This window comes from Halichoerus grypus, chromosome 7, assembly GCF_964656455.1.
Source record: "Halichoerus grypus chromosome 7, mHalGry1.hap1.1, whole genome shotgun sequence".
In the NCBI taxonomy this organism is placed as follows: Eukaryota; Metazoa; Chordata; class Mammalia; order Carnivora; family Phocidae; genus Halichoerus; species Halichoerus grypus.
Window position 1 is genome coordinate 13773218 of NC_135718.1, and position 26262 is coordinate 13799479.

The following is a 26262-nucleotide window of genomic DNA, read 5'->3' on the forward strand; positions in this document are numbered from 1 at the left end:
TGGGAATTGTGTGGAAAAATTCTCAGCCAAACCTCCCACCTCTCCTCTCCCCCCACCCCACCCCACTCCCTTTAAAAAACCCCCTTTCCTCCCCGGCCCCTGCACTCTTTGTGAATGAGGGCAGGGAACACGGCCCTTCCCCCGCCCAGGAGCAACGCCAGACCGCCGCACTCAGAGCACTGTTTGTTAATAGTCCAATTAGATAATTGCCATCTTTCACTCCTTTTGCTCCGCATTTCCCATAAAGGAATGAATGGGGAGAGCGGCGTGGAGAGGGCTTCTGCCCCGGCAAGGTGACGAGAAGGGCTGGAGCATGCTCCTTGCACAAGGCCATGCGCTTGAATTGAATCATTGTAGCCTAATCAATGCTCTTATTGGATTACTGGCTGTTGCTTTTCTCAAAGATATTGTAGCAGAGACAATGAAATAGCTAGGGGAAAACTTTTTTTTTTTTTTTTTTTTGAAGCAGATCTCACAGTTGAGATTTTCTCGGCTCTCTCTCCTCTCCCCCTCTCTCTCCTGCTGGACTCTGAGTACAAAGCTGCCCTTTGAATGGGCTGCCTCAGGGCTGCTGGAGGTGCAGGCAGGAAAAAATCCAACTGGAACTAAACGAAGAGAGGTGGCCGTTTAACATGGCTGTCAGCGTCGAGGTGTGTTAAGAAAGAGTTATTTGGGACGAAAGCTTGGCTTTTAGAGTTCGGGGGAGATACTTTTTGGGAAAACTTTTACTCCACCCCCCGCTTTTTTTTCCCTAGAGGCAACTGCTTTCTTCTGCTGCAGGGTGTGTAAGCGTTTTTGTTGGTTTCTTTTTCCCTCGCCCTCCCCCCTCATTCAGCTCTATCTGTCGAGTGTGGAGAAAACCCCTCTAGCCAGTATGTGAGCAGGAGGGTCAAAGGCAAAGGGAAAGTTAATAATGCCTGCTCATGGTACTAACAATTCAGGATGAATCTTGTCAAAAGTTTTTCTGGAAGTGTGGGTCTTTGATTGTGTGTTTCCTGAAAGCAAGACCAATCATTTCCGTTTATTCACTGGCTAAACCCCTACTTGATTGGGGACAAGGACAGAAACCATCCATTACGATCTGATATATTATCCAAACAATTTAGTGTATTCATGAGGTAACCGAAACGTGGGGGCTGCGAAATTACCCGTAATCAATTGCAACAGCGAGTGTACGTCCCCGCGGGTGTCGGACAACTACAACTCGCTGTGGCAGTAACGGGCGGGAGCCGCAGCATTTCGGAGTTGCTCTGCTTGCTACCTGATCGTCAGGCTGGGGACACTGGACGTGCTCAGAGAACGCGGACGCTGACGAGGCGGCCTCGCCGCTGCTCCATCGGGATCCTGGATCAGACCCGCCGCCTCTCCGAGAGCGCGCCACTCGCCGGTCGCCGCTGACCCGCCCGCGGTCGCCGCAGCCGCCCCGCGGGGACATTCATTCTTGCCGCTTTGCCTCTCTCTGGGCAGGGCTCAGAGGAGCTCCATTGTAGGGTTTTGTCCCCGCAGTGCCTCTTTTTTGTTTCTTTTTTCTTTTTTTCTTTCTTTTTTCTTTTCTTTTGTTTTTTTTTTTTTCTTTCTTTTCTTTTTCTTTTCTTCTTCTTCTTCTTTTTTTTTCCTATGTTCGGGAAACCAGACAAAATGGACGTTCGGTGCCACTCGGACGCAGAGGCTGCCCGGGTCTCGAAGAACGCGCACAAGGAGAGCCGGGAGAGCAAGGGTGCGGAGGGGAACCTCCCTGCCGCCTTCCTCAAGGAGCCGCAGGGCGCCTTCTCCGCGTCGGGTGCCGCGGACGATTGTAACAAAAGTAAATCCAATTCGGCCGCCGACCCGGATTATTGCCGCCGGATCCTGGTCCGAGGTAGGGATGGGGCAGGGCTGCAGGGCGCGTTCCTTGGGGGGAGGACTCGGGGGCCCTAGCAGCGCGGCGCCCCAGACCCAGGCCCGCAGGGAGGAGGTGCCGGCTGGGACTTCGGGGAAAGTTAGTGGCCTTTCCCCACCCCCGCCCCCGGGGTCTGGCCGGCCGCTGGGCACTAGCACCTGGGGCGCGCACTCTCCAGGAGCCTTGACTCTCCAAACCCCGAGGGGCCCCGCCTACAGGGTTGCTGGGGAGCCTCGGGGCTGCGCGGGCGGGCCCAGGCTGCAGGCTGCGGCCTCTGACTCGGGGAAGAAGCAGGACACTATGGAGGACGAGTGCGCGCTGTGCGAGCCGGAGGACCTGCCGGGAGCCTGCCTTCGGGCTCCGGCGCCCTGACCGGCTGAGTGCACCCAAGGGGAGTGCGGGCGCCGGAGAACAGCAGCCGATCGCCGGCTACGGCCAGGCCAGTTGGCGCGCTGGGCCGAGGGCCCCGGCGCCGCGCTCGGGGCTGGCCGCCGCCGCCAGGAGAAGTGGCTGGGCTGGGTTGCCGGGCCGCGGATGTTGCCTTGGTGCTCGGCTCGGCCCGGTAGTTGCTGCGCGTTGTGCGGGGGGCTCTGGCGTTGGCTGTCGTGAGGCCCGGCCCCGGCCCGGCGCCGCCCCCGCTAGCAGATCGCCAGGCCCCGCCGGCCCCCACTCCGTCCCTCCTCCTTCCGCCGCCCGGGCTCGGGAGGGAAGGAGACCCTGGGGTGGGGCGTTGAGACCGCCGGAGCGGGGTCTGGTCAAGGCTCTCCAGAGCTGGGGCCGATGCGACCCGGCCTGGTCAGGTGGGAGACCCTCAGGCTACAGGGGACCCAGACCGCGCAACCGAGGCTCCCAGGCCGGAAGGAACATCACCGATTTGGATTTTTTTTTTTCCTCCTATGTCCAAAGGGCTCTATAAAGGCAAAGTCTGGTTCCCCTTTCCGTCAGCGGTGTGGAGTTAGCCCCTTCGCTCCCCAGAACACACCGTGTCTTTGCCCCCCGGCTGTGGCCGCAGCTCTCCGCCCCCGCCCCCCACTCCCGACCGCAGGCAGCTGGCGACCCTGTCCTCCAGCCAGCTCCGGCCAGGGAGGTGGAGGGAGACGGGAGGGTTCCGGCGACTGACATCTCCCCTTCCTCAGATGCCAAGGGTTCCATCCGAGAGATCATCCTGCCCAAGGGCCTGGACCTGGACCGGCCCAAGAGGACGCGCACGTCCTTCACCGCTGAGCAGCTCTACCGGCTGGAGATGGAGTTCCAGCGCTGTCAGTACGTGGTGGGCCGAGAGAGGACCGAGCTCGCCCGGCAGCTTAACCTCTCCGAGACCCAGGTACCAGGTGGCCAGGCCTGCACAGCTCTGCACAAGCCTGCCTCCCTGCCCCCCCCCCCCCCCCACCACTCTAGCCAGCTCTTCCCAGTACTTAGCCTGGCTCTGGACAGAGACTCCCAGGGGAGGTGGAGGAGACTGGGAGGATGGAGTGAAAGACCCACGATTTCTTCCCTTCCATAAAACATTCCTTTCCCTCCATGCCCCCAAAATCTTCCAGGGCCCATGCTCTGCCCACCTTGGCCTAGCCCAGGAGGCCCAAAATTCTGTCCTTTGGAATACCGTTTTGGATCACAGTCTTGAGAATTCCTTCCTTGCCTCTGTTCTACAAGGAACCAATGTTTGCCCCTGTCTTGGTCACCCCATTTTGGCCAGATTTCCAGGCACCACCCCCTTTGGGGACCCCAGCCTTATACAACACCCAGGCCTGTTTTGCAAGAATGGGGCTGGGGCCCAAGCCACCCTCTAGTTGTGCTGAGGCTAACAACTAGATTGGAAAGGTGCACATTCCTGAGATTACCCCATGCAGGCCAGGCTACCCTGCCCCTTAAGGCTTCCCCTGGCTCTGAGCTGGACCCAGACCCATTCCTGGCCCTGAGCACCCACTGGGCACCTATTAGGCCCTGTCTTCAGTGCCAATGATATGTGAAGTATGGGATCAGAGGCAGATCTGGGGCCCTGGGAGCCAGCCCAGCCAACTGTGCTTTAGGTCTTTTCCTTTACATGAAATCCACATGATGTTACTGGAATTAGCCCTGTAGACTCTGGGCCCAGGCTTTTCAGGGCCTGGGAGCTTTGCCTTATGGAAGGAGGCCCTTTTGGGCCTAGTGAGGGCATGACACCAGCTTGGCCTAGGTAAGGGAGACTTCTTTCTAAGGGCCAGTCTCCTTCCCTGTCCCAGCCCTGAAGCAGGTAGGGAGCATGTTAGGTCTGGGATCTGGGCAGAAGGCTGAGAACTGAAGACAGATCATATTGGATGTTCGTTTTGAGTTTGAGTTGGCATGATAGCTTTTTCCTATTCTCTCTACTACCACTCCTCTTTTACAAAATCTAGACCTTTCCATATAGCTGCTAAACTCCATTCTGGGCCACCAGCTAGGCTTGAAGAGGGGCAAAAGGAGATGAGAAAATGAGAGGGAGGTTGGTAGAGAGCATTTAGTTCACCCCAGCCTCTTGATTTCCTCCCATGATTCCAAAGTTCATGATGGAGAGCAGGGGAGTGATAAATTAAGATTATCACTCAGAGCCTCCAATCCAGCTGGCAGAGAGAGGAGGTGGAGAAAGCTTGGCCCACAGACCATCCTGCACAAATTATTCCTTCTACAGCCACCTTTCCTGCTTGTTGCTAGTTGATGGTCAAGTCTGAGCCTAAAAAGCAAGAAACAGCTTTTTGAAGCCTTGGACAGGACTAATGCCGCAGAGGCTAAATTCGAGCTTGTTTGTCGGGCAATGGGCCTGGGTCCAGAAAGGTAGAGCAACACTCCTCCCCACCCACTCCCACTTCCTACACAGCAGCCTTCGGGTCTTACCCCTCTTCCGGAAATGTGAGCTCACAAGCCAGGGTGATCCACGTCTGGCTGCAGGTAGTGAGGCAGCCCAGTGAAATCCCTTCTGATCTTCCTTGGAGTTAGGGTCATGGACATCTTTATTGCTCTAGTTATAATCTCCCACAGCCTGGGCCTGCTTCCATGACCCGGAAGCGCAGCCTACTGGAGCTGTGTCCAACTCAAGGTGGCCCAGGCAGCTCCCGGGCTCGCACCTCTCCCGGTGCAGGATGGGGCTGGGACTGGGGCTAGGGCTGGGGTTGGAGAGGGCCCCGAACCGAGCCCTCGCGTCCTCGCTCCCCCTTGACGGCCCGTCTCTCCCTGCCCCTCTTTCCCGCCCTCCCCGCGCCCCTGCGCCCAGGTGAAAGTCTGGTTCCAGAACCGGCGCACGAAGCAGAAGAAGGACCAGGGCAAGGACTCGGAGCTGCGCTCGGTGGTGTCGGAGACGGCGGCCACGTGCAGCGTGCTGCGGCTGCTGGAGCAGGGCCGCCTGCTGTCGCCGCCCGGCCTGCCCGCGCTGCTGCCGCCTTGCGCCACCGGCGCGCTCGGCTCCGCGTTACGCGGGCCCAGCCTGCCGGCCCTGGGCGCCGGAGCCGCTGCGGGCTCGGCCGCCGCCGCCGCGGCCGCCGCCCCGGGTCCCACCGGCGCCGCGTCCCCGCACCCGCCGGCCGTGGGCGGCGCTCCGGGCCCCGGGCCCGCTGGGCCAGGGGGACTGCATGCGGGCGCGCCGGCTGCCGGCCACGGCCTCTTCAGCCTACCGGTACCATCGCTGCTCGGCTCGGTCGCCAGCCGCCTATCCTCCGCCCCGTTGACAATGGCCGGTTCGCTGGCCGGGAATTTGCAAGAACTCTCCGCCCGATACCTGAGCTCCTCGGCCTTCGAGCCTTACTCCCGGACCAACAATAAAGAAGGGGCCGAGAAAAAAGCGCTGGACTGATTTTAAGTGTTTGCTTGTATTTATATTTATAGTATCTATTGTGGTGATATTTATGGACTCGCGTATTCGGCGCCCGAGGCTCCTGTGCTGGGCTTCCGGCCCCCAAGAGGCCTCTTGACAGCTCTCCTTCCCCACTAGTCTCTGCTACCAATCATATTTTGGGCTACTTTTTTCTACCTTTTCTCCGTGCTCCCCCCGCCCCCCAGCTTACTTCTGAATCCAGGAGAATCCAAAGAATTGGGGGAAATATCCAAATTAGACAACTGATGCCCCAACCAATGCCTGGCCCTGGAGGGCAAAAGACTGGTTCTAAGTCAAAGCCCAGGACACCTGCTCTAGATCGGGCCGCCGCTGCATTTGATCATTCTTATGAATATTGAAAGGGCAAAGCTGCACGCAGACCCCAGGGCCTGAAAAGGCTGGTAGGTTTCCTTAGACCAAAAAGGAAGACGCTCCTTCCTCTCGCCAGAGAAACCAGGGCTTCGGGGAGCCCCTGGGCCCCACTTTGCGGACCGCTTGGGAGAGCCGGTGCACACGCAGCTTTCTGGCTGGACAAATCCTGCCGATTTTTTTCCCCCTTTAGAGAAACAACAATCACCACCACCCCCGACCCCAGGAGATAAACCAAACATCACGGTAGGCATCGGTGGTAATACATTTGATCTAATCAGCAATAAAGCAAGAGTCATAACTACCACATAAAACCAGATGAAGTGAAACCAGTGTTTAAATATTCCGAACAACCGAGTTTGGAAGGTTTAAGAGAATTCAGGATAGAGATTGCTCCACAGGGCGATGAAAAACTCAAGTTCTGGGTGTTATGACTTTCAACAGGAATTTAAAAGGAAAAAGCAAAAGAAAAAAAAAGCCAACGCCGCTAAAGAAAGAAAATTCAGAACCTTTTCTCCGAGGCTGTTCAGGGCGGTGGCCGACAGCTTCACGCTCCTCTGGGAGCGAGAGCAGGACGGCTGCCGACGCTTCTCCCCACCGTCTCCCTGACCCGTGGCCTCTGGGCAGAATTGCTGGGTTTGGAAACGAATCAGTGCCCTTTGCCTCGTCTTCCCCACACCCAGATTCACCAAACCCTTCCCAGCACGCTGGAAACGCCTGGATTTCTTCGAGGACCGGGCGGCAGGGACCAAGCCCCGGACAGCAGGGCTGCCCGGCCTCCTGCGCCGTGGTCTCTGTATTACGATCAGCTCCCTGCGTGGATAGGAAAGACATCCCTCCCCACACCCCTCCCCTCAAAAACCCCAGGGTTTCCACGGTCCCAAGTCAGAAACCCAGACGGCGACACCATCACAGCCTCATCCCTTATCGGAGCAACAACCACTGTCCCCGCAGCCACGGCCACCTGCATTTTAACCAAAACCACAGACCTAGACGGCGAGGTGCCGCGGTGTCTAGAATGTATTCCTTCATCCGAAGCGAGCGCAGAGCATTTTTAAAATAGTAATTTTATTGTAAATTATTTACGTCGGAAGCTTTTTTTTTTCCTTTTTCTTTTCTTTTTTTTTTTTTTTAGGAAATAGTGAAGAAAATAATGAACGATTCAAACGCGGGTAGGTGTCACTGAATTCTGGCTACTAACTCTGTTCTGAATGTTTTGGATATTTGGATGTTTTGTATTTATGTGGTGAGAGTGAAATATATATATATATCTAAGATGATAAATGAGGTGCATTTTTTGTCTTGTGTTTGAAGGATAAATACAAAAACAAAAACAAAAAGGAAGAAGAAGAAGAAAAGGAAGAAAGACCCAGCAAATGATGAGTCTCGGCGCGGGGAATCCTGGGGCGGAGGGTGGCGGCCCGGGGAGCGCGCGCGGGGGCCCAGCCGTTGGTACCGTGAGCTCCTGGGAGGAGGTTTGGGGGCGGACCTTGGTCCCCAGAGACGCAGCCGCCTGGCTACAATGTTCGTTTCACTTCTTTGAGTCTGTCTCCCTCTCTGGTTCTCTATCCCAGTGGTGTTGGACCTTCAGGCCCTCCCCCCTGGATCTCCCACTTCCTGTTTCTTGGTTTGTTTAGGAACTTGTCTCGGGACACCCTAAAGTTCCTACCTCCTAACACTCCTAGTTACTAGAGTTTTCCGGCCACAGCTCGGTGCCGGCCGGCAGTTATTTTGGATTTGTGCAATCACAGGGCCCGAAACAGGCAAGATTGTCCTTTCTTCTCATTTAGAGTAAGTCTCTCTGCTGTCAAAAAGAAACTTGAGGGAGCAGAATGGAATAGATATTAATTCCTGCACAGACCCCTCCTCCCATCCCACCCGTCTGTATGCGGTGGTGACGGATGTACATGTTGCAGACAGAACTCGGGGAAGCTAGGAAGGCTGAGGGGGTGCTCCTAGACACTCTCCTAAAGCCGGCGGCCCGAGGTCGCAGGCACAGCGGCCCCAGCGACCTCTTCTTGGCACCCATATACCTGGGTGATGGGGGGAGGGAGTTCCCTTGGGGCACCCACACAGGCCGGGCCCCTCACGAGGGTACTGTGCCTGAACCACAAGTTTGCCGCACTGGAAATGAGGTGGGGGCACGGTGTGGGAGGCTGAGTTCCTGAGCTGAGCGTGGGTTGGATCTCTGAGCGGTTTAGGGCCTACCTCCAGAGCTGGGTGTTTTGCTGGGAGCAACCACAACCCCCCAGACAGTCCACTTTTGTTTCTCAAAATCGCTACACACCCCTTAGCTTGCTACCTCTGGGCTCCTCCCCTCCCTGTCCTTCTCCCCTGCTTGCTTTCTTTCTCTGGGAGGCTGCTGTCTGTTTTCTACCCCTCTAAGGATCCCTCTCCCCTGGTGCTCTGGGTCTCTGTCCCCTAGTCTCTTCTCTCTTCCCTCACTTCTCCCCAGTCAGTCTCTGTCTCTCTGCTTCTCTCTCATAGTCATTCTCTCTCTCTCCCTCTGATTCCTCCGCCTGCCCGGGTGGCCCCAAGGCCAAGGCGTGGGTGGCTCTGCTGCGGTTTCCTGGCTGGTGGCATGGGGCCAGAGAAGGGAGTGAGAAGGTGGCATAATTTTATGGAACAAAAGAAAACACAAAATCCTAGCTTCAGGGTCCCCGACAAGCTGAGCCCCCTCCCCTAAGAGCCTCAGCCTGGGGAGTCACCAAGCAGATCCCTTAGCCGTTTTCCCTCCTTTCTCTTTCTGCTTGCTTATCCCTAAAAGGGAAAAGAGCCACTTACCCCATTTCTCTGCTCTCACCTCCCTTCCCTGGCTTTGGGAAGAGCTGCTGAGCTCTTCTCCTGCCACTCAGGGAGTGCAATTGTTCTTAACGAGACTCTTCTGCATAGAACATGAATCACAATTTTAATTAAAAAACGTTTATAGACAATTCATATAATTTTAGTGTCTGTCTTGTTTCCCCTCCTCCCCCAAGGGCCTCCAGCAAGCCGCCTGGGTCCCTGGAGGCCTCTGGGGAGGCCTCTAGCCTCCAACTAGTGACTCACAGGCCAGGGAGGAGGCAGGTGGCTTCTGTGACAGCAGCTGGCCCTGCCTGCAAGAAGGTGGAAGGGACTCCTGGAGGTCAAGGAGAACAGTTGGAGGTGGGGCGCTGAAAGGCATCTCACGCAGAGGCCTGCACAAAGCGACATCCAAGTCCGCTCAGAGCGGAAGAGAAAAAGAAAGAAAACCTCTCACCAAACTCCTGTGACTTTGGTGGACAGGTGTGGGGACGATGTGGAAAGTAACATGGGGAGTGGAACTGGGACGCATGCTCACATTCATACTAGCAGTTGGCCTACCCCAGAGCACAGTGTCTTCATAATAAATAGCATTTAGCAGCCCTTTATAGTTTACAAATTGCCTTTCACATATACCACATACACTGACTCCTTGCGTTCAGAGGTGCAGCCCCATTTTAAAGGGCCACATCAGGCTTGGAGCAGTCAAGTGAAGACCACATAGCTAGTCAGAGCCACAAGACTGACAGCTGCCCACAGGGCCAGGGCCCTCTTTTTCCTGTTTGTTGGTGTTTTTCTCCTTCTTTCCTTCATTCCCTCCCTCTCCCGGCTCTCTCCTTCCCTCCCTCCCTTAGTTCTTCTCTTCCCTTTTTTCCTTCCTTCCTTTTGTGCCCAAAGTCTCTGGCTCATGGTACCTGAATTCTTCAGCCTGTTTACACCCGCATCTGCAGACTCCTATTTCCAGCCCTCTCTTTGCCACACCAGCTGCTAAGGATTTACTTGGTGCCTTCATCAAGAGGTTTAAATTTTCCCCTTCTTCCTGTTTTCTTTCTTGCCAGTATCCAGCTCCTTCCCCCTACTTCTCTCTAGAGTGACATCTTTAAACCCATCTCTACCTTTACCATCTCTACCTCATACTTCTGTAAACCAATTTCTTTAAATTGAGATCTAATATTCATACAGTAAACATCTATATGGTAAAGTACACAAAGCTTAAGCGTACAGTTGATGAATCTTTACATACACACACACACATACTTCTTGAATTGTTTCAGTGATATTCTTTCAACCTCTCCTTTTAGGTCATATGATGATAAATGTCATTCTCCTGTTTGAAAAGAAATGGTATCATATCAGTGTGCTGTTATTACACAGAAAACCTTTCCAGGAAGTCTTTCTAAGGCTTCTTCAAAGAATTAGAAATCATGTATTTCTTCCAATCTCCTGCAGTTCTGAGTTTAAGTGACTTAAGTCAAACATCTGATCAGAACTTAAAATGTGCTAAGTCAGGGTTTCTCAAGAAAGGAGGGAAGACCACCTGCCTCTGAATCACCTGGAGACTGGTTAAAATGCAGATTCCTAAACCTAGCCCGCCCCCCCCCCCCCCCCCGACCCTGCCACATATGAATCAGAAACTCTGGGGGTAGGGCTCAGGAATGTGCATTATTAATAAGTTTCCCAAGTGATTTGTATCCATGCTAACATTTGAGAACTGTAGGAAATGGCAAACTCTCAAAACACTGCAACCTCTAGCATCTGGCCCAGGGCCTGGCGTTTGGTGGGAAAACAATGAATGTTTGTTAAACAGATTAATCCACATTTTCTGACACAGTTTAGAGTTTCTTGGATCCCATATCATACCATTGTAATTTAACACCATTTCTACATCAGGAAATCTTTATATTTCAAAGTCTTTTTACTAGAATAGTTTCCTTTTGATGAAGCAGGGGAGGAAAGAGGGATAGATTTTGGTGGTTTCTCAGATCTCAGGGATGGTTTTTTTTATAAACCCAATTGGGACCACCTCACAGGACATGCTGCTCCCCTTCAGACCTGGGAGTTCAGGGACAGGGGAAGGACAACCCTCCAGATTTGCTGATAGCCCTCTACCTTTCTGGGTTGGAACTGAGGATTCTGTTGGAGAAAGAGTAGAGCAATGGAAAGGAGCAAGGTCACCAGGGCCAGAGAAACTGGCATGAAATGGACATGGAAGCTGAAAATTACTTCTGTATTCTCTGATTTATGCTTGAAACTTATTTTCTATTGAGAAACACATTTGCTTATTTTCTTACCCTGAAAACAGAAAATAAATGTGTGCTTCGTGTGGTAATGTATCCATTCTTATAAATAACAGCAACACAGAGAAACACACACACACACACACACACACACACATGCCCATTCCTTGGTATCTCATAATGGCCATGAGGATGGTTTGCTGCGCTAAGAAAGAGTAATTCTTCTTAGTGGTTACTAGTAATGGGCTCTAGAATCAGACTGACTTGGGTTTGAATCCTAGAGCCACCACGTAATAGCTGGGTAATCTCAGACAAACTACTGAGCCAGCTTCTCTAAGCTTGTTTCCATAATAATGATAGCTATTTATAGAATTTTCATGAGTAGTTAATTAGATAAGGCATGTGAAGCATCTGCTACAACCTAAGATAAACATTCAAATATTAGCTCTTTATTATAAGGCTGTGTCATGGTGGTAGGTGATAATCTGAAACTCTAGGCCTCAGTTTCCCCGTCTGTAGAGCAGGGGGATTGGCCTAAAGTCTTTTCATGAGGAAGGACTTGAATTGTGGTTGAGCCAGTCATAATGGAATTTACTCTTCCTGCCTTTGGACTGGATACTACAGTCACCAGTAAGCACACCATTTTTACCATAAATGATAAATTATTATTTTAATGATGTGGCAGACAGCCCTTAGATGTCTGTCTCCTTTGGGAATTAATTTAGCTGAGAGAGCCACCTTGCCCAGGGTCACACCCCATTTTCCAATGATTGAGAGACATGGGGATAAGCCTGGTGCTCACACCTCCAGCTTTGGGTAGCTTTGAAGGACCACTCCATCTTCCAAACTCCCTGAATCGTTGGCTGCAGTTCTGTCAAGACCCCAATGCTCCTGGACTCCTTCTGCTCATACTGCTTCTTACTTTTCCCTTTCACACTTGTTGAACTTGGAGCACTAGCTAATATACCTCTTACATGCTAACCTCTCTGCTTCTTAGGGAACCCAGCTTGCATCAAATGTTATGGGAAAGATGTTGGAAAGTGATAGAAATGGAGAGGAAGCATTGAGGACCTAAAGCATAGAATGACTGAGGGCAAATCATGGGAGAAGAGGCAAGAATGCAGGCAGGGCCTGGTATTCCATATTCATGACATTTGCACTTTACCATCAAGGTGATGGGCAGTCACTGAAAGATTCTCCCAAGGAGATCATGAAATCATTGCAGATCTGTATTTTGAAAGATCTTTTTGGCAGTAGGGGAGAATCCCACGGAGGTGGTGTGGAAACAGGAGCACAAGGATTCTGGGACAGAGAACAGTTGGCGAGTTCACTCCAATAGGGACAAGAAAGGGTGACTGACGGTGGTGGGGAGGGTGGTGTCATCCATCGGTGCAGAAGCAGCAGAAATGGAGGAGACGGGATGGGTTCAAGGCATTTTCTGAGATAAAAGTCAACAGAGCTTAGTACCAAGGGGAGGTGACTGGTGGTGGCACTGATTTCAAGACTGGGTCCAAGTGGAACTTCGCAACCATTTCCTTTGAGCCAGAGAAGGAATCAGATGCAGATCCTCAACCCAAGAAGCGGTGGGAGCCAAGGAGGCACCAAGGCTGGGGAAGGAGAGGAAAGTTCCCGCAGAGACCTTGGACCAGAAGGTAGGAGGGCCCAAGGGTGGGGGGAAATGCCGGAGCATGCGCCCTCGCCTGCCCTCCCGCCCTCCGCGTGAGCCTGGCGCGTGCACTGGGCGTCCCTTCTAGTGGGTGGAGTCTGGCGGTGAGTGCCGGAAGGAGGTTGCACTCCTGCTGCGGGAGTCACTGGGCTTTGCATCCCCAGCGCTGGTACCTCACGCCTCAGGAGGCGAGGCTCACCCCACTCGGTGCTCCCCTGGGGCTGGCGCAGGTGGGGGGGAAGTGCATTAGTGTGGCCAGCCGCGACCACCACCAGGAAGGTGGACAGCTGGGCCGCATGTGATGCTCTCGGGGCCTCCAGCTCAGCTGCGCCTGTGGCCAGGGCGCCCTCTTGCCCAGCCCTAGCAGAAGTTAGTGCTAGAAATGCCTCCTTGCAGGTCGGGCTCTGAAGCTGTCAGCGGTGACCCAGGTCTGTGGAGCAGCCCACCCGGCCTCAGGAGGTACGGCCAAGACCCCTGGAAGCCCCTTTTTCTACCCGCCCCTGCTCTGCCGGGGTTCTCATCCCAGCTGCTTGGCTTGAGAGAAAGGAGAGGGAGGTAGGCCAGAGGCCGCCTCTCTATCCTCCAGACCCGCGCTCTGGGCTCTGGAAAGCAAGCCAGGCTGGGGCTAGCTCTTGGAAGGAGAGAAATAGGGATGAGGGATATGCTAAGGATGCCTAATAGCGAGTGCCCACGTTTTGTTTTCCTTTCTTCTTATTTGTTAGGTAAGATTGCCATCTGTTAGATAGGGGTCAGTAAGGAAGTTTATCTTCATGCCCATTTTACTGAGGGTCAGGCTTAGTCTATTCCAGGGAAGAGCTAAAGTCAAGTTTCATTTTCCGTCCCAGATGTCAGCTGATGCTATGGAGAGCACGCACAGAGGGTTGAGAGGGCATTGTTGGCTGGGACAGACAGACAGCCTGTAGGGAAGGACTGTAGGTTCGGAGATGATCAGAAAGGTATTTCAGGTCTTAGCAAAGGCAGCCCAGGGAGGAGTGGGAGGAAAGGGGGAAAAGAAAACGAAATGGAGTGAGAGGAGGTGGGGTTACATGTGGAGCAGAGGTGAAAGATAAAGCTGGAAAAGTAGCCTGATCAAGAAAGCTCTTAGGGGTGCCTGGGTGGCTCAGTCGGTTGAGCGTCAGACTCTTGGTTTGCTGCCCAGTCATGATCTCATGTGTCAGAATTGAGCCTCCCTCTGGCTCCACCCTCAGCGGGAGTCAGCTTGAAGATTCTGTCTCCCTCAGTGCCTCCCTCCCTTGCGTGGGCACAGCACCCGCTCTCTCCCTAAAATAAAATACAGATCTTAAAAAAAAAAAAAAAGAAAGGTCTTAAATACCAAGCTAAAGATCTTTATTCTGTAGGTGAAGGGGAGGTTTTTGGTAGGGCAGGGATGGGAGGAAAGCGGAGTTACTGGATCAGACAGGTGCAGAAGGGGGAAAAAGGTTAATGAACCTCGAGGTTAGGTGTATGAGGTCTGAAATTAGGTTGTAGGTGAAGAAAATGGAAAGTAGGTACAAAGTATGTCTTTGTCATCTTGTCAGTGGTGGAGGGTAAGGTGGCTTAACACACTGATACCAACACTCCTTTCTAAACGAGCATTATTTCATTTTAATAATCTCTTCCTGAGCTTCAGAGATACATGGGAGGGGGGCAGATATGTTCAGCTCTCATGCTAAATTGGATTGATTTGTGGTGGTTGCCTAGGGTACCAAGTTGTAGAGGATTCTGAGGCCTCATCTAAGCTCTGTGGAGAAGTGTGCTGATCATTAGTGATGTCTGCCATAGCCGTAAGAGAGGTTTTTGCAATTCTGAGGGAAATGCAAGTGATTCTGTGGTCAGGTTGCTTCTCTAGGTTCTGAGTGAGGAGCTGGTTCCAGTTTTGGCTCAGCAGGTTTTCTTAGCCTGGAAAGGTTGTGGCGGATAGGAAGCTGTTTCCAGGCAACTTAAGGCAAGTTTCTTGCAGCAGGTATCCCTGTCATTATGTAGATCCCCAGGATAGGCCATAGTAAGAAAACTTGGGCTTTGAATTCCATCTCTGCCTTTTATTAGCCATGAGAACATAGACAAACCACCCCTTCCAATCCAAATACTATTCTGTAAAACATTATTTGGTAATATGTAAAATACTACTTTATCAACCAAGTTGTAAAGTGCTTACTGGTGCCCAACTATAATGTAGCAAATGTTAGCCCTTTACTTTCCATTTGAACCAAACCTTGTCTTTAAGGCCATAACCATCAACTTCTGGCTAGGTTTTCACATGGGCAAAATTATATTACAGTGCTTTTTGTGAAGATTCATTGAGACATTGCATGTGGAGTGTATAACATAGAATAGGAAAAGAGAGTCCTCTTTACAAGTTGGTAGAATGAAGGAGACACACTTTCAACAGTTTGGTGTCTCCAGAGCATTTTTTGGTGCAATTATGCAAACACACACACTCAGTCATACATCTTAATGTCCCTGTTTTTCCTTGACATAAAGAGGTTCATATTATACATATTATTTTGTGATTTCTTTTTCATTTAACAATATATCTTAGAGATCCCGTTATGTCACTGCACACAGGTCTACCTACTTTGTTAAACTCTATGTATTTCATAGTATTAATGTATCATAATTTGTTTAGCCATTCACTTATTGATGGAAATACGTATTGCTTCTTTTTTTTGCCTTTATAAATATATTACTGAGAACATTCTTTGCCTTCTGCACCTCTACTAATATTCCTAGAAGTGGAATTACTGAGTCAAACAATATGTATATTTAAATTTTAACAGGTATTGCCAAAGATTGAATGAATTTATATTCATACTCACAGTTTTTGAAAGTTAGGCTGGATAATTTAATGTTTGCTACTGGATATATTTCACCTGAGGCTCTTCTATATGCCAACTTCTCAAATAGTTGGTGTTGAAATGCGTACGACGTAAATTCCCTGAAGTTCCTGCAAAAACAGTTTGTTCATTCTCTGTCCTGGATTGATTATTAATCTTGTAGATAATTTAGGACCTCCTTTAAGATTAAACAGATACAGTTTCAAAATGATAAAAAGTTAAAATTTCAAGTCTTATTTCATAAAAGAGCAGTCCCCTGCCCTCATTCTCAAGCAGTGACCACCCTAAATTCTTTGAATGTTTTCCTTACTTCTTAATTCCTCTCACTCATTTCCTTTACCACCCATAGTTCCTCTCCTCCAATATTCACAGTTTAGTTTTAACATTTTTTGGGAGGGGGTAGATCAACATTGAGCATTTACATTATTATAGCAATATAAATTCTACTCACAGTTGAGCTGTGTACTATGAATGTTATGAATCCATTTATTGTACAACTTTTGTTTCCCCCGGAGTTAATAGTTTTCTTATTTTTTTTGTTTAATTGGTTCTCTGTGTAGTGATCACTAATTCATTTCAAACTGTGCTGTGAGTGTGAATCTTTCAGTTAGTTCCTATGCATCATATATTCTCTCAATTTCTTCTTTTTGGAGACATCTGTCTTGGTATTTCTGTCCTACTCAAATGGAGACTGTTGCCTCTCTAGGCTGTGACACAGCTGTTTTTCTGGTATCTTTCTTCACTATTATTCTTGGGATCATTATCCTTTCCTCAGTTGGAAGCTCTGTTTCCTGGATTCTGTGTCTTTCTCTTTGATGATTTACTCCCTTGTTTTGATGGAACACTTCCTTCAGTGGGTTCTTGAGACATGGTGCATGGAGGTTCGTTTGTTTGTTTGTTTTTGAGAGTTTGGATGTCTGAAGGTGCCCCTATTGTATTCTTACACTTACATGATTATTTACCTGAATATTTTAAAATTACAGGTTAGACTTACTTCACTTAGCATAATCCCCTCCAGTTCTATCCATGTCGATAAGCATTGGGTGTTATATGCAACTAATGAATTATTGAACACTACATCAAAAACTAATGATGTACTTATACAGTGGCTAACTGAACATAATAAAAGAAATTACAGGTTAGAAATACTCTTTCCTCAGAATTTTGAAGACATTGCTTTATTGTCTTCTAGCCCCCAGTATTGCTGCTAAATCCAACGCTCTTCTGATTTGTGATCCTTTATATGAGACTATTATTTCTCTCTGTCCTGATATTTCTGAAATTTCTTTGTCCTGATATTCCTGAAATTTCACAAAAATGTGTTTGGAGTAGATCTTTTTATATCCATTGTGTTGGCACTTAATGGGCCTTTTCAATCTGGAAACTTATATCCTTCATTGGCAAATTATCTTGAATTATTTCTTTGATAATTTCTTTTCCTCCTTTCCTCTGGTCTTTTTTTCTAGAACTCCTATTATTTGGATATCGGATCCCCTAGATTGATCTAATTTTCTTTTCTTTCCTATTTTCTATCACTTGGTGCTTTGGATGAGTTAATATGTTACAAAGCACTTAGGACAGTGCCTGGCCAACTTCATCTTCTAATACAACTACTAAAATTTTCATTTTGGCTGTCACATTTTAAATATCAAAGAGTTGTGTTGATTTTCCAAATCTGTGCTGTTTAACATGCTAGCCATTAGTCACATGTGGCTGTTTGAATTAAAATTAAATATAATTAAAAGTCAGTTCTTAGTTGTATTTGCTACATTTCAAGTGCTCTATGACCAAATGTGGCTAGTGGCTACCATATTGGACAGTGCAGATATGGAGCATTTCCATCATCACAGAAAGTTCTATTGGACAGTGTTGCTCTAAATGTTTTTTTCTTTATAATAACCTGTTATTGTTTCAAGAATGCACTATCTTCTCTTTTCTCTGTGAGGATATATTTTTTTAATTTTTTAAATTAATTTATTTTTTTTTGATGTAGCGTTCCATGATTCATTGTTTGTGTATAACAACCAGTGCTCCATGCAACACGTGCCCTCTTTAATACCCATTACCAGGCTAACCCATCCCTCACCCCCCTCCCCTCTAGAACCCTCAGTTTGTTTCTCAGAGTCCACAGTCTCTCATGGTTCGTCTCCCCTTCCGATTTCCCCCCCTTCATTTTTCCCTTCCTACTCTTTTTTTTTTTTTTTTTTAACATATAATGTATTATTTGTTTCAGAGGTACAGGTCTGTGATTCAACAGTCTTACACAATTCACAGTGCTCACCATAGCACATACCCTCCCCAATGTCTATCACCCATCCACCCCATCCCTCCCAGCCCCCACCACTCCAGCAACCCTCAGTTTGTTTCCTGAGATTAAGAATTCCTGATATCAGTGAGATCATATGATACATGTCTTTCTCTGATTGACTCTTTTCACTTAGCATAATATCCTCTAGTTCCACCCATGTCATTACAAATGGTAAGATTTCGGCGTTTTTTTTTGATGGCTGCATAATATTCCATTGTGTGTGTGTGTGTGTGTGTGTGTGTGTGTGTGTGTGTATATGTGTATATATATATATATATGTATGTGTATATATATATATATATATATATATATATACACCACATCTTCTTTATCCATTCATCTGTTGATAAACATCTTGGCTCTTTCCATAGTTTGGCTATTTTGGCCATTGCTGCTATAAACATTGGAGTGCACATACCCCTTCGGATCACTCCATTTGTATCTTCAGGGTAAATACCCAGTAGTGCAATTGCTGGGTCGTATGGTAACTCTATTTTCAACTTTTTGAGGAACCTCCATACTGTCTTCCAGAGTGGCTGCACCAGCTTGCATTCCCACCAAGAGTGTAGGAGGATTCCCCTTTCTCCGCTTCCCCACCAACATCTGTCATTTCCTGACTTGTTAATTTTAGCCATTCTGACTGGTGTGAGGTGGTATTTCATTGAGGTTTTGATTTGGATTTCCCCTATGCCGAGCACTTTCTCATGTGTCTGTTGGCCATTTGGATGTCTTCTTTGGAAAAATGTCTGTTCATGTCTTCTCCCCATTTCTTGATTGGATTACTTGTTCTTTGGGTGTTGAGTTTGATAAGTTCTTTATAGATTTTGGATACTAGTCCTTTATCTGATATGTCATTTGCAGATATCTTCTCCCATTCTGTCGGTTGTCTTTTGGTTTTGTTGACTGTTTCCTTTGCTGTGCAAAAGCTTTTTATCTTGATGAAGTCCCAGTAGTTCATTTTTGCCCTGCTTCCCTTGCCTTTGGCAACGTTTCTAGGAAGAAGTTGCAGCGGCTGAGGTCGAAGAGATTGCTGGCTGTGTTCTCCTCTAGGATTTTGATGGACTCCTGTGTCACATTTAGGTCTTTCATCCATTTGGAGTCTATTTTTGTGTGTGGTGTAAGGAAATGGTCCAGTTTCATTCTTCTGTATGTGGCTGTCCAATTTTCCCAACACTATTTGTTGAAGAGACTGTCTTTTTTCCATTGGACATTTGTTCAATGTCCAATGGAAACCAACCTGCTTTGTCGAAGATGAGTTGACCATAGAGTTGAGGGTCCATTTCTGGGCTCTCTATTCTGTTCCATTGATCTATGTGTCTGTTTTTATGCCAGTACCATACTGTCTTGATGATTACAGCTTTGTAATAGAGCTTGAAGTCCGGAATTGTGATGCCACCAGCTTTGCTTTTTCTTTTTCAACATTCCTCTGGCTTTTTGGGGTCTTTTCTAGTTCCATACAAATTTTAGGATTATTTGTTCCATTTCATTGAAAAAAGTTGATAGTATTTTGATAGGTATTGCATAATGTGTATATTGCTCTAGGTAGCATTGACATATTCACTATATTTGTTCTTCCAATCCACGAGCATGGAACGTTTTCCCATTTCTTTGTGTCTTCCTCAATTTCTTTCATGAGTATTTTATAGTTTTCTGAGTACAGATTCTTTGCCTCTTTGGTTAGATTTATTCCTAAGTATCTTATGGTTTTGGGTGCAATTGTAAATGGGATCAACTCCTTAATTTCTCTTTTTTCTGTCTTGTTGTTGGTGTATATCAATGCAACTGATTTCTGTGCATTGATTTTATATCCTGCCACTTTACTGAATTTCTGTATGAGTTCTAGCAGTTTTGGGGTGGAATCTTTGGGTTTTCCACATAAAGTATCATATCATCTGAAAAGAGTGAGAGTTTAACTTCTTCTTTGCTGATTCGGATGCCTTTTATTTCTTTTTGTTGTCTGATTGCTGAGTCTAGGACTTCTAGTACTATGTTGAATAGCAGTGGTGATAGTGGACATCCCTGCCATGTTCCTGACCTTAGGGGGAAAGTTCTCAGTTTTTCCCCATTGAGAATGATATTTGCCTTGGGTTTTTCATAGATGGCTTTTATGATATTGAGGTATGTACCCTTTATCCCTATACTCTGAAGCGTTTTAATCAAGAAAGGATGCTGTACTTTGTCAAATGCTTTTTCTGCATCTATTGAGAGGATCATATGATTCTTGTTCTTTCTTTTATTAATGTATTGTATCACATTGATTGATTTGCAGATATTGAACCAATCTTGCAGCCCAGGAATAAATCCCGCTTGGTCGTGGTGAATAATCCTTTTAATGTACTGTTGGATCCTATTGGCTAGTATTTTGGTGAGAATTTTTGCATCCATGTTCATCAGAGATATTGGTCTGTAAGTCTCCTTTTTAATGGGGTCTTTGTCTGATTTTGGGATCAAGGTAATGCTGGCCTCATAAAATGAGTTTGGAAGTTTTCCTTCCATTTCCATTTTTTGGAACAGTTTCAGAAAAATAGGTATTAATTCTTTAAATGTTTGGTAGAATTCCCCTGGGAAGCCATTTGGCCCTGGGTTCTTGTTTGTTGGGAGATTTTTGATTACTACTTCAATTTCCTCAGTGGTTATGGGTCTGTTCAGGTTTTCTATTTCTTCCTGGTTCAGTTTTGGTAGTTTATACATCTCTAGGAATGCATTCATTTCTTCCAGATTATCTAATTTGCTGGCATATAGTTGCTCATAATATGTTTTTATAATTGTTTGTATTTCTTTGGTGTTGGTTGTGATCTCTCCTCCTTCATTCATGATTTTATTTATTTGGGTCCTTTCTCTTTTCTTTTTGATAAGTCTGGCCAGGGGTTTATCAATCTTATTAATTCTTTCAAAGAACCAGCTCCTACTTTCGTTGATCTGTTCTACTGTTCTTTTGGTTTCTATTTCATTGATTTCTGCTCTGATCCTTATTATTTCTCTTCTCCTGCTGGGTTTGGACTTTATTTGCTGTTCTTTCTCCAGCTCCTTTAGGTGTAGGGTTAGGTTGTGTATTTGAGACCTTCCTTGTTTCTTTAGAAAGGCTTGTATTGCTATATACTTTCCTCTTAGGACTGCCTTTGCTGCATCCCAAAGATTTTGAACAGTTGTGTTTTCATTTTCATTTGTTTCCATGAATTTTTTTTAATTCTTCTTTAATTTCCTGGTTGACCCATTCATTCTTTAGTAGGATGCTCTTTAGCCTCCATGTATTTGAGTTCTTTCCGACTTTCCTCTTGTGATTGAGTTCTACTTTCAAAGCATTGAGGTCTGAAAATAGGCAGGGAATGATCCCAGTCTTTTGGTACCAGTTGAGACCTGATTTGTGACCTAGGATGTGATCTATTCTGGAGAATGTTCCATGGACTCTAGAAAAGAATGTATATTCTGTTGCTTTGGGATGGAATATTCTGAATACATCTGTGAAGTCCATTTGGTCCAGTGTGCCATTTAAAGTCTTTATTTCTTTGTTGATCCTTTGCTTAGATGATCTGTCCATTTCAGTGACAGGGGTGTTAAAGTCCTCTACTATTATTGTATTGTTGTCGATGTGTTTCTTTGATTTTGTTATTAATTGGCTTATATAATTGGCTGCTCCCATGTTAGGGGCATAGATATTTACAATTGTTAGATCTTCTTGTTGGACAGACCCTTTAAGTAGGATATAGTGTCCTTCCTCATCTCTTATTATAGTCTTTGGTTTAAAAATCTAATTTGTCTGTTATAAGGATTGCCACCCCAGCTTTCTTTTGGTGTCCATTAGCATGGTAAATTGTTTTCCACCCCCTCACTTTCAATCTGGAGGTGTCTTTGAGTCTAAAATGAGTCTCTTGCAGACAGCATATTGATGGGTCTTGTTTTTTTTATCCAATCTGATAGCCTGTGTCTTTTGATTGGGGCATTTAGCCCATTTACATTCAGGGTAACTATTGAAAGATATGAATTTAGTGCCATTGTATTGCCTGTAAGGTGACTGTTACTGTATATTGCCTCTGTTCCTTTCCGGTCTATGTTGCTTTTAGGCTCTCTCTTTGCTTAAAGGAGCCCTTTCAATATTTCTTGTAGGGCTGGTTTGGTGTTTGCAAATTCTTTTAGTTTTTGTTTGTCTGGGAAGCTTTTTATCTTTCCTTCTATTTTCAATGACATCCTAGCTGGATATAATATTCTTGGCTGCATATTTTTCTCATTTAGTGCTCTGAATATATCCTGCCAGTCCTTTCTGGCCTGCCAGGTCTCTGTGGATAGGTCTGTTGCCAATCTAATGTTTCTACCATTGTAGGTTACAGACCTCTTGTCCCGAGCTGCTTTCAGGATTTTCTCTTTGTCTCTGAGAATTGTAAGTTTTACTATTAGATGTCGGGGTGTTGACCTATTTTTATTGATTTTGAGGGGGGTTCTCTGTGCCTCCTGGATTTTGATGCCTGTTTCCTTCCCCAAATTAGGGAAGTTCTCTGCTATAATTTGCTCCAAGATACCTTCTGCCCCTCTCTCTCTTTCTTCTTCTTCTGGGATCCCAATTATTCTAATATTGTTTCATCTTATGGTATCACTTATCTCTCGAATTCTGCCCTCATGATCCAGTAGTTGTTTATCTCTCTTTTTCTCAGCTTCTTTATTCTCCATCATTTGGTCTTCTATATCACTAATTCTCTCTTCTGCCTCATTTATCCTAGCAGTTAGAGCCTCCATTTTTTATTGCACCTCACTAATAGCCTTTTGATTTCGACTTGGTTAGATTTCAGTTCTTTTATTTCTCCAGAAAGGGTTTCTCTAGTATCTTCCATGATTTTTTCAAGCCCAGCTAGTATCTTTATAATCGTCATTCTGAACTCTAGTTCTGACATCTTACAAATGTCCATGTTGATGAGGATATTTTTTAAAAAGATTTTATTTATTTGAGACAGAGAGAGCACAAGTGGGGGAGGGGAGATGCAGAGGGAGAGGGAGAAGCACATTCCCCGCTGAGCAGGGAGCCTGATGTGGGGCTCAATCCCAGCACCTTGAGATCATGACCTGAGCTGAAGGCAAACGCTTAACTGACTGAGCCACCCAGGCACCCCTGTCTGTGAGGATATTAATGATAAGTTGTTTGACATTTCTTCTAAACTTTTAACTTTATTCTGTTAGATTGTTCATACTTAATATTAGGACATAAAAAACCTGACTGGAAGCTTTTTGTGCATGATTGGGGCTTACTGACTATTGAGATTCACCACATGGTGATCTGGTAGGGATGTTTTGTTAGAGATCACTGAGTATCAGTATCTTTAGGTCCCTTCTCTTATGTCAGATTCTTCAGAGAAGAATTTTCCAATCTCCTAACTAGAGGGTATAGGCCTAGCTGCCAATAATTTTGGCTGTTAAACACAAGAAGAGAGGTGGGAGTCTCACTGACCATATGTAGGCTTTCATTTGTTCCCTTTTGCCTTTAGTTGCGCCTCGTGTCTCCCAATTCAGAGTCTTTCTGGTTCACTATATCCAGAAAAAAACCCCATAAAACCAAACCTCCAGTTCTCTGCTGAGGAGGCAGAGGTGTGGTCTCTTGTCTACTCAGGGTGGGGGATGGGATTGAACTGGGAGTCCAACTACTTCTTTTGCAAATTGATCTTGTAATCTGTAACCCCGATGAACTCATTTATTAGTTATGATAGTTTTTTTGTGGGTTGGAAAGTCATTTCCTAGTTTTTCAAGATGAGTTGTGGCACCTCATGAAAAACAACATATTGGGATTTATTGATGAATGAAATGGGCTTCCTTCCCCTCTCTGTAGTGTAGAGACACTATTTTCAAATAGAGCAATAACTACTAAATTTTAATATGAAATGCTCCATTCTTCTAGTTATTTAGTTAAAGCTGCTGACCTAGCTTCTCATGGACCATGGAAACTTGGGCTAGAGACAGGGAGCCCATAGCTCTGTGGTTACAGTATTGGGATTATGGTCCAGGAGCCAGTCTCCCCTTGGATCAGTTAGCCAGCCATTTCTTGGAAGGGACAGATGTTGGATGACTAAAGGAAATTCTCCCTGCAGGATGAGAAAAAGCAGTGCAGAACTCAGTGAAAATGGGAAAATAGGTTTCACAATATACCTTCCAAGTCTCTTAGGAGAGGATATTCACTGCTTGTTCCCATTCTTTCCACTCTAGAGCAGGCCATCATTAACTCAGTGCCTTGATGTAAGAATCTCCTAATTTATCTCTAGTTGTTTCCCCTACGACCTCTGCTCCATATTGTAGCCACAGTGGTATTCCTCAAAGGCAGATCTTTTGTTGTTGTTGTTAAGATTCTATTTTTTTTTTTAAGATTTTATTTATTCATTTGAGAGAGAGAGAGAGAGAGCATGAGTGGAGGGGAGGGGCAGAGGGAGAGGGAGAAGCAGATTCCCCGCCGAGCAGGGAGCCTGATGCGGGGCTCGATCCCAGGACTCTGGGATCATGACCTGAGCTGAAGACAGACGCTTAACGATGAGCCACCCAGGCGCCCCCCCATGATTTTATTTTTAAGTAACCTCTACACCCAATGTAGCCTTGAACTCACAACCCTGAGATCAAAAGTCCCATGTTCTACCAACTGAACCAGCCAGACACCCCTCAAATGCAGATCTAATCTAAGTTACTTGGCTGCTTGAAACTCACCAGTGGTTTCTCACTCTTCCTAGGATCAAATTCATTTTCCTTAGCATTGCTTACAAGGCCATTCATGACCAAACCTAGCCTTTTCTCACTGTTTCTGTCCCTTTTACTTTATGGTTCAGCCTTACTGTACTTTAAAATATTTTCAGATTATGCACAAACTGCTCCCTATGTCTACAGCATATTTCGCTATTAACTCATCCCCCCCCACTCTATTCATCTAACAATATATATAAATAAATGAGGAGAAAGAGAAAATTCAATGAGGGAAACAAAGTGCAGCCCATTTTAAAGATGTGGAAGTTGAGGCATAGGGACTATGTGTGTCAGTGAAAGGCCTGTAAGTTAAACTTTATTATTCTGAGTCCCAGAGTAGCACTCTGAATATCATGTTTAACTCTTGAGTTTTGTTTCATGTCAAACATGCTCTACCCTCAAGCATTCTCCCTGAATTGGGGTCCTTTCCTTCAATGCCTGAGGCCCATTAACCACCAGGTTGGAACCAGGACCATAACTGTTGCATCGGAAGCTTAGCGATTCTTTTAAGTCTGTACCCTGGTGGTGGGTACATTTGGAGCAGCACTCAGACATGAAGAACTGGGTAGAGAGAATTTGGAACGTAGGAAGGTTCTGAGTGGCCCCACGTTCAGAAGTCATTTATATCATTATATTGTTACTGCAGGTGCTAATCACTCACTACTCTTCCTTTCTTGTTTGAATCAACTGAAAACAAGATGCCAAATAGGGTTTCAAAGTTAAGTGGCAGCAAGTGGTTCTCAAGATTGTCTTCTCTTTCCCACTTGGAATTGAAATCATCCATCCAGGCACAGGCAGAGAAGGGGAGAAAAAGGTGGAGAGGGATAGGTGGTTTTTGGTTTTTGTTGTTGTTGTTTGCTTGCTTTCTAGAGAGAGAGAGAGCATGCACACATAAGCAGTGGGGGCAGGGGGAGAGGGAGAATCCCAAGCAGACTCCATGCTCAGCGCAGAGCCCAATGCAGGGCTCAGTCTCATAACCCCATGATCATGACCTGAGCTGAAATCAAGAGCCAGACACTTAACTGACTGAGCCATGCAGGCATCCCAATAGGGATAGTTGTCCCACTTTTTAAGCAGTGGTCCCATGAATATTAGTGCTCACCACTCAGATTAGCTTCTCACTTTTCCCTTGAGTTGTGAGAATTAGAGGAACAATCACCTTTCCCAGCATCCCATTTCCCTAAGTGGGTAGAATTGCCCAGTCAGCTGAACTGCCTTTTAAAAAATGTAATTAAGTGCTTTAATTGTTATTGTTTTTTCTGTTGTTATTATTGTTCTTAAATTTAACAATATACAAGAAGGTTGAGAGCTTTCATTGTTCTTCTGAATTTGTTGTTTAACTGTTTGCATTGCTGTTCCTAAGGCTGATACTTAGTAGGCACTTTAACAGTCGTTGGTTAGTCAACTGCAATCACAAAGTTGGTTCCTGAAGACAGTGTGTTTGAGTCCTTTTGATTTCGTAAGTCATCTCATGAAAAAAATCTACCTTTAAAAAAACATTTTCTGACATGCTTCATCACTCTCACTTTTTCTACATATTCCACTAGCCAGCTGCTCTCCCCTGAACCATTTGACACTATGTCGCAGACACCATGACATTTCGTCCCCCAAACATTTCAGAATGTATCTCCTAAGGATATGCTACAACTACAATACCATT

At 46.6% G+C, this 26262-nt stretch overlaps 1 protein-coding gene across 2 annotated transcripts; it reads left to right on the forward strand.

Annotated features, from left to right (window-relative positions):
- Positions 1 to 1256: 1256 nt before the first annotated feature.
- VAX1 (ventral anterior homeobox 1) lies at positions 1257 to 7326 on the forward strand. Of its 2 annotated transcripts, none has more exons than XM_078076840.1 (3): positions 1257 to 1858; positions 3016 to 3210; positions 7207 to 7326. In XM_078076840.1, the coding sequence occupies exons 1-3, from the start codon at positions 1618 to 1620 to the stop codon at positions 7245 to 7247; spliced, it is 477 nt and encodes a 158-aa protein (XP_077932966.1). In that variant the 5' UTR covers positions 1257 to 1617; the 3' UTR covers positions 7248 to 7326. The 2 variants fall into 2 exon arrangements, with proteins under 2 accessions (XP_077932966.1, XP_035952211.1); XM_036096318.2 differs by lacking the exon at positions 7207 to 7326 and adding an exon at positions 5106 to 6785 and having other exon boundaries at positions 3016 to 3203.
- The last annotated feature ends 18936 nt before the right edge of the window (positions 7327 to 26262 follow it).